This window comes from Plasmodium brasilianum, chromosome 4 (assembly GCF_023973825.1).
Source record: "Plasmodium brasilianum strain Bolivian I chromosome 4, whole genome shotgun sequence".
Lineage (NCBI taxonomy): Eukaryota > Apicomplexa > Aconoidasida > Haemosporida > Plasmodiidae > Plasmodium > Plasmodium brasilianum.
Genome location: NC_090117.1, coordinates 932,088 through 945,553, shown reverse-complemented (window position 1 = coordinate 945,553; position 13,466 = coordinate 932,088). Strand labels below are relative to the sequence as shown.

The 13,466-nt window shown below is 29.3% G+C and overlaps 4 protein-coding genes across 4 annotated transcripts; 3 read left to right on the top strand and 1 right to left on the bottom strand.

The window, feature by feature from the left end:
• Positions 1–187: 187 nt before the first annotated feature.
• MKS88_001206 (uncharacterized protein) lies at positions 188–1,680 on the top strand (the record flags this gene model as incomplete). The annotated part of the gene is made up of 5 exons (XM_067219869.1): positions 188–240; positions 510–563; positions 694–1,017; positions 1,089–1,200; positions 1,633–1,680. 5 exons carry the CDS (start codon positions 188–190, stop codon positions 1,678–1,680), a joined length of 591 nt encoding a protein of 196 aa, XP_067075133.1.
• Positions 1,681–1,837: 157 nt separating this feature from the next.
• MKS88_001205 (uncharacterized protein) lies at positions 1,838–5,189 on the top strand (the record flags this gene model as incomplete). The annotated part of the gene is made up of 6 exons (XM_067219868.1): positions 1,838–3,030; positions 3,297–3,390; positions 3,588–3,683; positions 4,107–4,311; positions 4,448–4,611; positions 4,965–5,189. 6 exons carry the CDS (start codon positions 1,838–1,840, stop codon positions 5,187–5,189), a joined length of 1,977 nt encoding a protein of 658 aa, XP_067075132.1.
• Positions 5,190–7,052: 1,863 nt separating this feature from the next.
• On the top strand, positions 7,053–8,482 carry MKS88_001204 (uncharacterized protein; the record flags this gene model as incomplete). The annotated part of the gene is made up of 2 exons (XM_067219867.1): positions 7,053–8,322; positions 8,430–8,482. 2 exons carry the CDS (start codon positions 7,053–7,055, stop codon positions 8,480–8,482), a joined length of 1,323 nt encoding a protein of 440 aa, XP_067075131.1.
• A 138-nt stretch (positions 8,483–8,620) lies between these two features.
• Positions 8,621–10,249, bottom strand: MKS88_001203 (DNA-directed RNA polymerase II 16 kDa subunit; the record flags this gene model as incomplete). The annotated part of the gene is made up of 4 exons (XM_067219866.1): positions 8,621–8,844; positions 9,399–9,628; positions 9,845–9,941; positions 10,201–10,249. 4 exons carry the CDS (start codon positions 10,247–10,249, stop codon positions 8,621–8,623), a joined length of 600 nt encoding a protein of 199 aa, XP_067075130.1.
• Positions 10,250–13,466: the final 3,217 nt, after the last annotated feature.

Here is a 13,466-nt window from a genome sequence, read left to right as displayed (position 1 = left end):
CTCTCCCTGCGCAAGGGCCCACATATATACACGCACACATATATACCCGCACACATATATATATGTACACATATATATATATATGCACACATATGTATGTATGCTGCTACATCCAAGTGGGTAAATATAGAACATTTTACTCAAATGAGAAATTTAGTGTTGAGTTCCTAGCTAATTTAACTCATGAATGACAAAGTTAACTCCCCCCAAGTGTTCGCCACCTCTTCATAAAAAGTCGTTGTACATAAGCACATATTCATATATGAATATTTAAATAAACCATACATATATGGAATAATGAACATATAAATCCATACACAGGCTAAAATAATGGTGTACGTGAAAAAAGAAAAAAAAAAAAAAATTAAAAAAAATGTTGATATGAAAAGCTTTGTAATTATGTTTTATAAATATTTTTGTAGTAAAATATTCTAAAGAATCCTCAGCAATATATGATATGCCCTAATTTCGAATTTTCTTACCCTAGGGGGCCTCTTCTCTTTGTGCAGAGCTCCGACGACTGTACAATATGAACAGGATATGTCCTTCAAATACGGAAGCATGTGATATAGGAAACAATGCAATTTTTTTAAATGATCAACTTTTTATCCTTTTTTTATTTTTTAATTTATCTACTATGCTCATTCTAGGACGTTTCCTACATGCATGAAAATATAAATCATTTGTCTCTAGCGATTATAATGCGTATAATGAATGTAATGTGTATAATGAGTATAAAGTGTATAATGAGTATAATGTGTATAATGAGTATAATGTGTATAATGAGTATAATGCGTATAATGAGTATAATGCGTATAATGAGTATAATGCGTATAATGAGTATAATGCGTATAATGAGTATAATGCGTATAATGAGTATAATGCGTATAATGAGTATAATGCGTATAATGAGGGTAATGCGTATAATGAGGGTAATGCGTATAATGAGGGTAATGCGTATAATGAGTATAATGTGTATAATGAGTATAATGCATATAATGAGTATAATGCATATGAGTATATTTTTTTTTTTTTTTTTTTTTTCCCCTTGAGGAATGCATATCGCGCGCTCTTTCGCCTGCACACAGTCAGAATTGCCAACGTTTTGGGCAAATGGAAAAGGAGATAAAAAATGTGCGTCCAAATGACTGTTCATATAAGCAAAAAAGTGAAAGACTCAGAGGAAAAACTAACCGACGAGTAAAGCTCCTAAAAGGTAGAATCCCTTATAGGCTATTTTCCAATGGGAAGTACGTAAATGCGCGTATGGGTGTGTTCGTTTTTATGCTTTTGATTGTGCGTTTATGTATTTTGCTTTGCGTATACATTAGCGCACACGTTTATATACCTATGCATAGATACACATGAGCTTACATATACATATGCTTGCGTACTTATGCGAATTTCCACAATAAATATGTTCAAATAAGCGAACAAAATTGCTATCCTCAAGGCGTTCGAAGGAAGAACCTTTTTGCGGTTTGCATGGATAGTATACAGGCGTGTACGAATGTAAATGCACATATGAATATGAACACATGCACATAAGTATATATATATATATATATAAACACATATTATACATATGCCAACATACACACATGTGTGCATGACCGTAATTCATCTCAAAAGGTAAAACAAAAACATGAAACGGAAGCTCATCCTTTATGGGAGACATAACTGGTACTAGGTTCCCACTCCTCCAATTTTGTTAGTATGACCAAAATATTACCACTAAACCGTATTGTATCACTACACCATCGCCTTACCTCCTGATCACTACATCCGCTTCTTTTCTAATTACACGCACAACTCACCAAACTGAATAAACTACATAATGAATCTAAGAGAGAGAGAAAAGGGAGAGCCAAAAACTGCTGAAGAGAAAAACGAGGAAAAGAAAACAGCTTCTTCCATCATAATTCTAAGCGACATAATTTCTAAATCGAAAAAAAAAATGAACAGCATATTTTGTAAAGACAAACACAATGAGAGTATCATTGATGAAAAAAAAAAAAATTATCTAATAAATGTTGACAAAACATTATTAAAAAAAGATATAAACTGTGTTAGTTACGCCTACAAAAATTTAAATAATCGCAGTGTTTCTAAAAGAGGGATATATAACAATAATGTGTCAACAGTTAGTAATAGAGGTGATGATGATATACTTGATAAATTATCACTAGAAAAGAAAAAAAGAAAAAATGCAAAAACTGTAGTAAGTTGTCAAGATTCAGACAAAAAAGCAATGTATTCAATGATATACGACACTTTTATAAACAAAAATTTAAAAATAAAGACCGATCACTCAGTCGGAGCGTCTAATAAGGAGAAAGAAAAAAAAATACAAAGACCTCACAACAGGAGTGTCTTACAGGCCACCACCCATAATAAAAAAAAAAAAAAAATAAAAAATAATAATAATAATAATAATAATAATAATAATAATGATAATGGAAATTTTAATAGTAGCAATATTTCTCATATCTCTAACATTTCTAACGCTTCTAACACTTCTAGCATTTGTGATAATAAAGACGGAAATCACAGTTCAGGTGACGTATATAATCACGCAAGTTCCTCTGCAACTAACTTGCTACAAATTAACGAAAAGAACATCCATCAATACAGAAAAAATCTAGTAGCACAGATAATACAAAAACAACATGCAGACAGCTCAGCACAAATAACAGAAACAAATGAAGAATTAAATACTCTTACTAATGATGGCTCATTTTTATATGAAAAGATAAAAGCAAAAAAGGAAAATAATAAAAAAATCAATTTTACCCAAACTCCCAGTCAATATGAAAAAGACGAAATATCTCATTTTGCAAAATATTTAACTAAAAAAATTCTGAACAAAGCAATAATTCAAATTACATATGAACAAAATGTTAAACAAATTGATAAGAAGAGTAAAATGGTTAATATAAACGACCAAACGAATAAACAGACCTACTCTAATCTCGTAGACTACCAGCAACAAAACCTCCATGTGATGGACGAGATGAGTGAAATGTCCAAGTGAGTTCACAACGGTGGTCCCCTTATGTCTATGTTCATCATGCTGTTTATGTTTCCCTTTTGCTAACATATATCGTTTCGCTTATGTTTTATCGTGCTCCTTATGTTTATTTTTTTTTTTATTTTTTTTTTTATTAATCTTATGTAATTCAATAGAGCGTAAATTCTTTTCCTCAGTGATGATTAACCCATAAAACGAACCCCCCACATACTTAATGTGCACACCACTGTCTATATGTTAATCTTTCCTCATCTCTTTCTTTTAGGTTCTTCGACATTTTTAAAAAGATAAACATATTTTCAATATCTCGTAATATGATAGATGCCTTAATAACACGAAACATTTCTCTCGCTAATGAGGTAAAAGCAAGCTCGAGGCAGCATCAAAAGAACAGACACGAACTTGTACACATATGTACATATGTATGTATATGTATATATATATATATATATATATATATGTATATGTATGTACGTATCCGTGTATGCACATACATGTGTATTTTCCCTCTATTGAGAATGTATATTTCACATTTCCTCATCTTTTCTTGTTGAAGAGAAACGAATTGAAAAAAGCAGAAGAATTGGAATGGTGCAATGAAGTCACAACGAATTTGCTAAAAAACACCCTAGCATATTTAGCAACGGAGAAGGTATAGATGAAAAAAAAAAAAAAAAAAAAAAAAAAGAAAAAAAGGGGAAGTACCTTGTCAGTGATTTCCTTGCGTTGACAAAATGTCCACTGAGTTTGCACCCCCACTTTCATCATTTGGTCTATTTTGTTCCATTTCGTTCTACACCATTCATTTTGTTATATATTCCATTATTTTATCTCATTATTTATTACATTATTTATTACATTATTTATTACATTATTTATTTCATTATTTATCTCATTATTTATTACATTATTTATCTCATTATTTATCTCATTATTTATTTCATTATTTATCTCATTATTTATTACATTATTTATCTCATTATTTATCTCATTATTTATCTCATTATTTATCTCATTATTTATTTCATTATTTTCCGTTTTTCCCCCTCCTCAAATACGATGTCCCCCCCTCAAGATCGTGTCGTTCATCACCGAGGAGCTAGTTGAGGACAGTTTCCTAAAATTCTGCACAAGTCATAACAATTATGTGGAAACAATAAATCGATATTTAAATAAAGAAAATATTTCTTTTCATGAAAGAAGGAAAAGGGAAAATGGACACTTGAACTTTTTGCTTTCTAACGGTATAACGGAAAAGCGCCAACGGGAACGAGCAGCGCGTAAATTTAGCAGCTATGTAAATATGTACATGTGCATATGTACATATATATATATATATATATGTATATGTAAACTTTTTTTTTTTTTTTTGTTCTTCATTGCAACATCCCCTCCTCATCGCTTCATTCATTTAAGACAAAATAAATGTAACCATACCAGTGCGAGTAAAAGAAGATATGAATCTGGATGACGTTTTGAAAAAAATAAAAAACTACATACTCAAGAAATTAAAATTTTTAAGGAACGAGTATAACTTGAATTTTGTGAGCATAAAAGACAAAGGGTGGAGAAACATACTGGTAAGTAAAAGGGAAGTCTCACAACGATAAAATAAATAAAATATTAATATATTATATATTATATATATATATATATATTATAGTAGATAGGTATACATACGTATTTTTTTTTTTTTTTTATCTTAACTCGTGCCCCTTCAATATAATGAACCACTATTTTTAGCCCCATATATTATTTATTCCTTTATTTTTATCTACGTTTTGCTCCCTTCAACAGAGTATAAAGGATTTGTTTTCATCGGATACGAACGAATTTACCATTTATTTAAAAAAAAAAAAAGTTTTATCATGAAGTTCATAATTTAGCTAGCCAAGCAAGAAAAAAAAAAAAAAAAAATTTTTTAATTAGCTAGCTATTATATGGGAAAGAAGGAAAATATAATCGAATGAATGACCGTAGTAATTACCAAATTAATGACCACAGTAATTACCAAATTAATGACCAAATTAATGGCCATATGAATGACCATATGAATGACCATATGAATGACCATATGAATGACCAAATTAATGGCCATATGAATGACCATATGAATGACCAAATTAATGACCATATGAATGACCAAATTAATGAATGAAGGAAGGATGAGCAGAATGAAGGAAAAAAAAGGTAAGGGGAAAAAAGGACAACATTATTGCCTACCCATTCGAAATGTAAAATTCCGCAATAGATAATTGCTTTGGGGAGAGGGGGTTATTTCTTTTTTAAGTATACACTAGAGAAAAAAAAAAAAAAAAAAAAATTGGAGTGATATCTATGTATATTTACGAGTAACATACCAATGAGATGGCCTATATGCGTCATTTTCTGCCTTTGCTGTTTCGTTTTCGTTTTCGTTTTCCTTTATATATTAGTATATATATTATTCAACAAAAGAAAACGCAATAATTTATAAAAAGAAAAAAATTCTGGATAAAAGTTATGGCGCTACTTGTTTTGAGGGAATATAATCATTCCATTAAATTTCGGAAGAGTATATTATTTATACAAAAATTAAAAGTATAAATTAAACTACGCTGAATAAATAGCACACGTTGTATATTCTTTTACATATGCATAAAACCTTTTCAGCTATCACGTTTACAACTGCCTTTTTTTTTTTTTATTTTTACACGACGTAGCGAAAAAAAGAAGTAAAGGAATAACAATATAAAAAAAGTTAACGACAGGATAATAATACACGTTACCCTATCCATTTCATTTCAAGTTATCTCTATTTTTCTGTGTTCTCTTTATGCTTGTTTTATAAAACAAAAAGGCACTAACATATATATATAAATATACACATGTAGATATGTTCATGTAAATGTAAACGTCCATGTAACTCCCATTTTTCCTTCTTTATGCTTTCATAATAAAATATAATATTTTAAAACATTGTGCTCAATTATTTTTGCATACATATCCAATCGAATACCCTCTTTTTTCTTAGCATATACATACTTGCATTCATACAAATATAAATTTGTACATAAATTAATACATAAATTGGTACATAAATTTGTATATAAATTGGTACATAAATTTGTACATAAATTGGTACATAAATTTGTACATAAATTGGCACATAAATTTGTACATAAATTTGTACATAAATTAGTACATTCACGTACGAACTTACTACATTTGTAGTTTTATTTTTTTTATTAAAAATAGATAAATTTAATTTGTGAATAATGTCGAACATGCAATTATTTGTTGCTTGACTTGTACATGTATATACGCATTTTTTTTTATTTGCCGTTCATTCGTTTGGTAGTTCATCCGTGAGCCCATTTATGCAGCAGCTTGTGCGACTGCTCTCGCTGCGTGTCCTTATCATGCACAAGAATGTAGTGAAAAACAGTATAAAATTTTGAACAAATTAAAATTTTTTTTTTGTTTATATACTTGTTAAGGGAAAGCAGAAGAATATATTGTTCTTGCGAAATTAAAAAGAGGAAAACGAATTAAATCACTTTCAAAGTGTGGGTTTGTTTGTTATTTGGCCGTATAGAAATAAACCATTCCTGTTTTATACATTTACATGCACATTTGCAGAATTATGTACATTCGTATGTGATAAATTAGCACACAGAGTAGCTCTGCGGGATGCAGTAGTACATAACGTAGTACCCTACGTGGCAATACGCAACACATATACGCCCAAATGATGAAGGATAACACCTGACCAACGCGATAAGGCTCATTCTCCTTCCTCTTCTTTTTCCCGCGGTTTTTATGCAATATGTAGTATCATTTTTATTGTTCTTACTTTATTTTATTTTTTTTATCATTTGTTTTTTCATCTGTCTTTTCAGCATACTGCCGTATACTATAATATATATATATATTTATGTGTACACATATATATGCATATATACGTACATATTAATTTTTGCATGTATGTACGCGCGTAGAAGAATACTGCTAGCACTTACGCGCGCGGTTGTATCCAAAAATGAATGTGAGTGAGGATAACGCTATTACGAGAAAAATTAATTTTCTTCGTGGCCTGGACAGTAGAGGAGGTACTAGTAGTGGTATTAACAATAACGTGAGGGGTAGAGGGGGCAATGTTGAGGACTATAATGCAGTGCTCGACAATTTTGAGGAGTGTGTGAGGGTGAGGAACGGGTACCGAATTAGCTCCATACTGAAGCTAACCCAATTGCCTGTACCTGTTCATGTAATAGATGAAATGAATGAAGTGGATTTAAGAAAGAAAATAAAGAAAAGGAATTTTTTAAAAAATTATGAACAGTTAATAATAGACCATTTTAATATTATAAAAATATTATGTAATAAAAGTTATATCAATTGGGATGCATTACTAAGTACAAGTTGCAAATTTTTATTTACGTTTATACAGATATATTGTGATAGTTTATGGTTACTTCCATACTTGTTATCGGTATGTTCTTTTTTGAACAATATAAGTACCCTTGCGGATTCGTATAATAATACAAATAATAAAAATGATATATTTAATGATGAGAATAATGAGGAGTTTAATGAAGACATAAATGATAAGAATAAATACACAATAGAAGTACTGAATTCTATACGTGGAAAAATAGGAATAGTGAAAGGAGATGCAGAAAGGCATGGTGCATTTGTAATATTAATGCTTCAATCAATTAAATTATGTATGAAATTAAATAATATGCAAATAACATCTAGCTTTTTAAAAATTATTAACACAACTGATATTAATTATATGTATATACCTAAATTTTTTATTGTCTTATTTAAAAATCAATTAGGGAAATTATATTTACAAAAATTAGAATATGAGATGGCAGAAAAGGAGTTCATATGGGCTTTTTCTAATTCTAAAAAAAGTAGAATAGAATTTAGAAAAAAAATACTAGAATCTGTTGTTTCAATTCGTTTAAATAAAGGTATATATCCTCCAAAAATGTTATTACAAAAATATAATTTACATATATATATAGATATAATATATTCAATTAAACGAGGGAATATATTTTTATATAATAATGTCATACAGAATTTTTCCAAATATTTTTTTCAAAATGGATTAAATGAATGTATTGATCAAATTCATTTCATTGTTAAAAGAAATTTGCTTAAAATTATTGTGGACTGGTGGAATAATATTATTAAAGATAATCCAAATAAAATTTACAAAGTACCTATATCCTTATTTCATCATATTTTTATTTGGGCTGGTATTACTCAACATCATTACTACTTAGAGACCATATGTATAATTACATCACTCATTCTTTTCAGGTACATCAACGCGTATATTTCCTATGATAACAATATACTCGTCCTTAGCAAAAATGATCCCTTCCCCTCCCTCTCACAGCCCCGCATCAGCAGATGAGTCGTTCACTGGTAAAGATAAGTAGCAGTGATTAGCAGCTATAAGCGGCGTGAGCGGTAATTAGCATCGATTAAAGTGAACTAGCGGCGATTGTCGGCATACATAACTGGACGAGACTACAACCATTGAACACCAATGCGTATTCCTTAAATATACGAAATTAACAGAGCAGTTTAAAAAAGGTGAATATTTTGTAATAAATTAGAAGCCAACCTAGCTGAGCATCTTGCATGTCTAATAATTGGGGACCATCTAACAGCTGCTTCTTCACCCCTATTATACTTACCAATCTCTTCATGTACGTTTATTCTGAGCTTGTCAATATGGTTAGTAATATCCTTAACATAGGTTACTTCCCTAGTTATTACCATACTTACTGCCCCAGTTCCTCCCCCAGCTAGCGCTTCACATTTTGAGGTGCGCTACCCCGGGATGCTTCTTCTCATATTTTCCGCAAAATGTAAAAGGAACGATGACAAAATGGACAAGAAGTTAAAAACAAAAACGTAGCAAATTTAAACATGAAGAACATAATTTTTTTTGACCTTGAAAATTTTTCATAAAACACTAAAATATGGTTAAACGCTAAAATGTTAAACTATTAATTTTTTTTTTTTTTTTAAACTGTACAACCCAGTTATTATTGCTCTATGTAGGTAAAATATACTAATAATTATAATACACACCACCTTGTCATAATGTACTACGCCAAAATAGTCATATCACAATGCACAAAAATGTTTTGGGACTCGCTCGATGCACCGATTGGTGCAGCAATGGATACCGTAATAGATGCAGCCACATGTGATCATTTTCCCCATTACGTTCTAAGCAAGTCTCCTTTGTGAACCCTTTTTTTTTTTTTTTTTTTTTTTTTTTTTTTGCTCCTACTTTCTACGAAAAAATTTATCATGCCAATTCCACGTCCTCACGATACATACATCTTATAACTAATTAGATGTTCCAGAATGGAATTTAATATTTCATCATTTAGTCGAATTAATGATGGGATGAAATATCTTGCTTCTAAAATGGTTTTCGGTAGTAAGTTAACTAACATGGCAATTTCATATTCATGCAATTCTCCTATTCTTTCTAAATTTGTTCTGACATCCACAATTGAACTTCTATTTTTTATTGTAGCAAATTTGCTTGCGTAGTCAAACGATGATTTTATTAATCTAAAAAAAAAAAAAAAAAAAAAAAAATATGAATTACAAAATTACAGTTTAATTAGGCATATGGCAGCCTTATGTCTTTTCATGTATCACGATATATGAGTATACGGAGCCGTGTTAATTTCCTCTACATTTAAAACATTCAAAACGTTTATTACATTCATAATATCATTCTACACACTTCTCTCTCTCTTTTTTTTTTTTTTTTTTTCTTTTTACGCTTGTGCCTCTTCATTCCTTTTAGAGGTCAGACGAAGTTGATCTCCCAAAATGAGTTGTAGTTCGCACAAATTTAAGCATTTACAGTTTTTGAACTCTGCAAAAGAAAACATGTCCCACATATACGTACATATATATATGCAAACACATAAATACATATATATACGTACATACATATATATAAACGCAGGTGGGTAAATAAGTATGAAGCCTCACATCAATACGCGCATGTACACGAACTCGTGCCCATATTGTCAACCACGTTTTTCCTATACGCATATGCCCATCTCGTGCATATATATATGCAACTAATACCGGCCAAAAAAAGAAAAAAAAAAAAAAAAAAAAAAAAATACCTGGCCCAAGGTCTAAGTTTTTAATATCTCCGTGTATGTTATTTGTCATTGTACAAAAAAGGGGGGAAAAAAAAAAAAAAAAAAGGGAGAAAGAAGAAAAATAAGGCAGAAGAAAGATGGATAATGCAAAATGGACAATGGATAATGGAAAAAAAAAAAAAAAGCGGGGAAAGTGCCAAACGTACATACGGCGCAGCTGACGCATCAGGCTGCAAAATCCAAGTTTATCTCGTAGCAGCTTCAATTTACCGTCAATAAATATGATTTACTTTTCATTATTCTCAAAAATTGTAATATGGTAAAATGGTGATACTTAAATATTTTTTAAATTCGTTAAAATTAACATTACACGGCACATATGTAAAATAAAATTTCGACATATACTGAGAAAAATGGGAAAAATTGGAAAAATAAAAAAACAAATAAAAAAATAAAAAAAAAATAAAAAAAAATAAAAAAAAGTAAAAAATAAATAATAAAAAAAATGCGTCATAAAGAAATATAAAGGAATAATATAACCCCTAACAATGAACAATGTTTGGTTTACCGAAAATTCGAAATTTCGTTTGGGATAGTTTATCGTGAGTGTTCGAATTTTTTGCCTTTTTTTTTTTTTTGAAGCGTAATACACAACGAAAAATAAAAGGAAAAATAGAAAAATGGGAAGAACGTGAGGAAATATTTAAGAAGAAAAATGGGCAGAAAAATATTATTTGAAAAAAAAAAAAAAAAAAAAAAAGATTTCATTTTAATCATCATACGATACCAAGGGCGAATCATAAGAGAGATAATATAATTTTTTTTTTTTTCCAGTATATTAAGCTAGACGATTAAACGTTTCGATGAACAATTAAAAATAAAGTATATATATTAATTTACCCCTTGAAAATAGTATATATAGTATTATGTTATACGTATGATATTACAAAGGTATGAAATTCTTATGTGCTTATTTTCTTTTGTTGGAAACTGAGTTAATATGTTCAAAGGGAAAAATTATCACCTTCATAAAGTGCAAGGACGTTTCTGTAGTTACCTATAAGCAAAATATTGCCTTTACTGCTAAAAATTTATACACTGGTCATTCTTATATTAGCAGTAATGTAAAATGAATGAAGCACATGTACTATTTTACGGTTTAAAAATAATGCATATTTTAGTAGAACCACATTCCACTCCGCTAATTGCGATAATGCTGTCAGTATAGATATACGTTTACATACGCATTTACGCGCATGCGCAGATATATGAACATATTTACTTATACACGTAATATACTTATATATGTATACATACATATGTACGCTTGTTCATATGTTCACACAAGTGGGAACTCCAACGTTTTTGAAAAAAGTGCTACGGCTCCCCATCCATAAATACATTTGAAAAACGTAAAAAACGAAAAAAGAAAAAAAAAAAAATCTAAAAAGAGCAAGGATATATATTCTTCACCATTAGGTAGAAGAATGAAATATTATCCTATAACTACATTTCCACATATGTCTAAAAAAAAGCAAAATGAACGAGCGTTCACACATACATCCGCAAACATGTAATCGTGTATGCATATATATATATATATAAACATATATAGATATATAGCATATATAGGTATATATTTATGCGCGTATAAGGAGCTTCCTTTCTATAAGTTTAACGGATGGGGGGAAGAGCGCGGGGATTAAGTAAATCATGTCGATCTGTGTTATAGCTTAAAATAAATTATGTTGTATAGAATTTACCACATGAAAAAAAAAAAAAAAAAAAGCAAAGAAAGCAAAGAAAGGAGAAAAAAAAAATGGTGTACAAAATAGATACTATACAAATAAAGAAGAAAATCCTTTTAAGTGGTAAAAACTATATTACGCGATGTGTGCGTAATATTCTTATAATACGTACAAAAATAAGTATTAAAAAAAAAAAAAATAGCTCAATTATGATAAACCAAAAGAAATAATGCTAATTGAAGTATTCTCCTGTGCCATAAACGCTCAAACAATATCGTATTGCCGCTTTATTTATTCGTCTCTGCTCTGTATGTAAATGGGCATAAATATTTACACAGATATACACATACATATGCATATATACCCACGTATACATACATTTATTCTTACACGTTCGTAAATCCCTCGAAAGACTCTAAATGCTGAAAATTAATTCAACTTCTCACACAAATCCAGCAAAATAAATCAAATTTTTATATTCATCAAAAAAAAAAAATAAAAAAAAAGACAAACATAAACACAAACGTAGACACAAACATAAACACAAACATAAACACAAACATAAACACAAACGTAAACACAAACATAAACACAAACGTAAACACAAACATAAACACAAACGTAAACACAAACATAAACACAAACATAAACACAAACATAAACACAAACATAAACACAAACATAAACACAAACGTAAACACAAACGTAAACACAAACGTAAACACAAACGTAAACACAAACAAAAAACGACCTTAAAGGTTGGAATTTGAAAAAATAATAAAAGATACATGCTCAGGAGGAAAGGTTCACAAAAGAACAATTCATTAAGGAGCGAAATGGAATAATAGGAAAGTACCCATATAAAATATAATATGTCCATTCGTCTTTTATTCAAACAAGTGAAGCAACAAGGGATATATGAATTCCCACTGAGTTTGGACTTAACGAAAAGTATGCTGGTAAGAAGAAATAAAAGAGGAAGAAAAAAAAAAAACAAATAAAAGAAGTAAAATCGAAATAAAAAGATATAAAAGATGGAAAAAAAAAAAAAAAAAAAAAAAAAAAATCAATGTCCCTCCTTTTGGCACATTTACATGATGTACAAAATGTACTTCCTTACTGAAAGAGAAATAGAAAAAATATGCTTTTACATATTTTCTTTTTCTAATTCGTTTTCTTTATTTTGATATATTATACTTACAATTGCACCTACGTGTTTGACTTCCCAATTTGCATTCTTAACCAACTAGTAATACGCAGTGATACATATATATATATATATAATATATATATTTATATATATTATATATATTTATATATATATTATATATATATATATATTTATATATATTTATATATATGTCAAGCGAACAAAAAAAAAAAAAAAAAAAAAATTAGAAACGCAAAATATGTACAAAATACGATGTGCACAGTAAGCACAAAAAAGAATATGCAAAATATGTACAAAATTGGAAAGGCAAAAAGGAGATATCATTTTGTAACTTCAAAGCCCATAAAAGAAACAATGAACAACGTTAT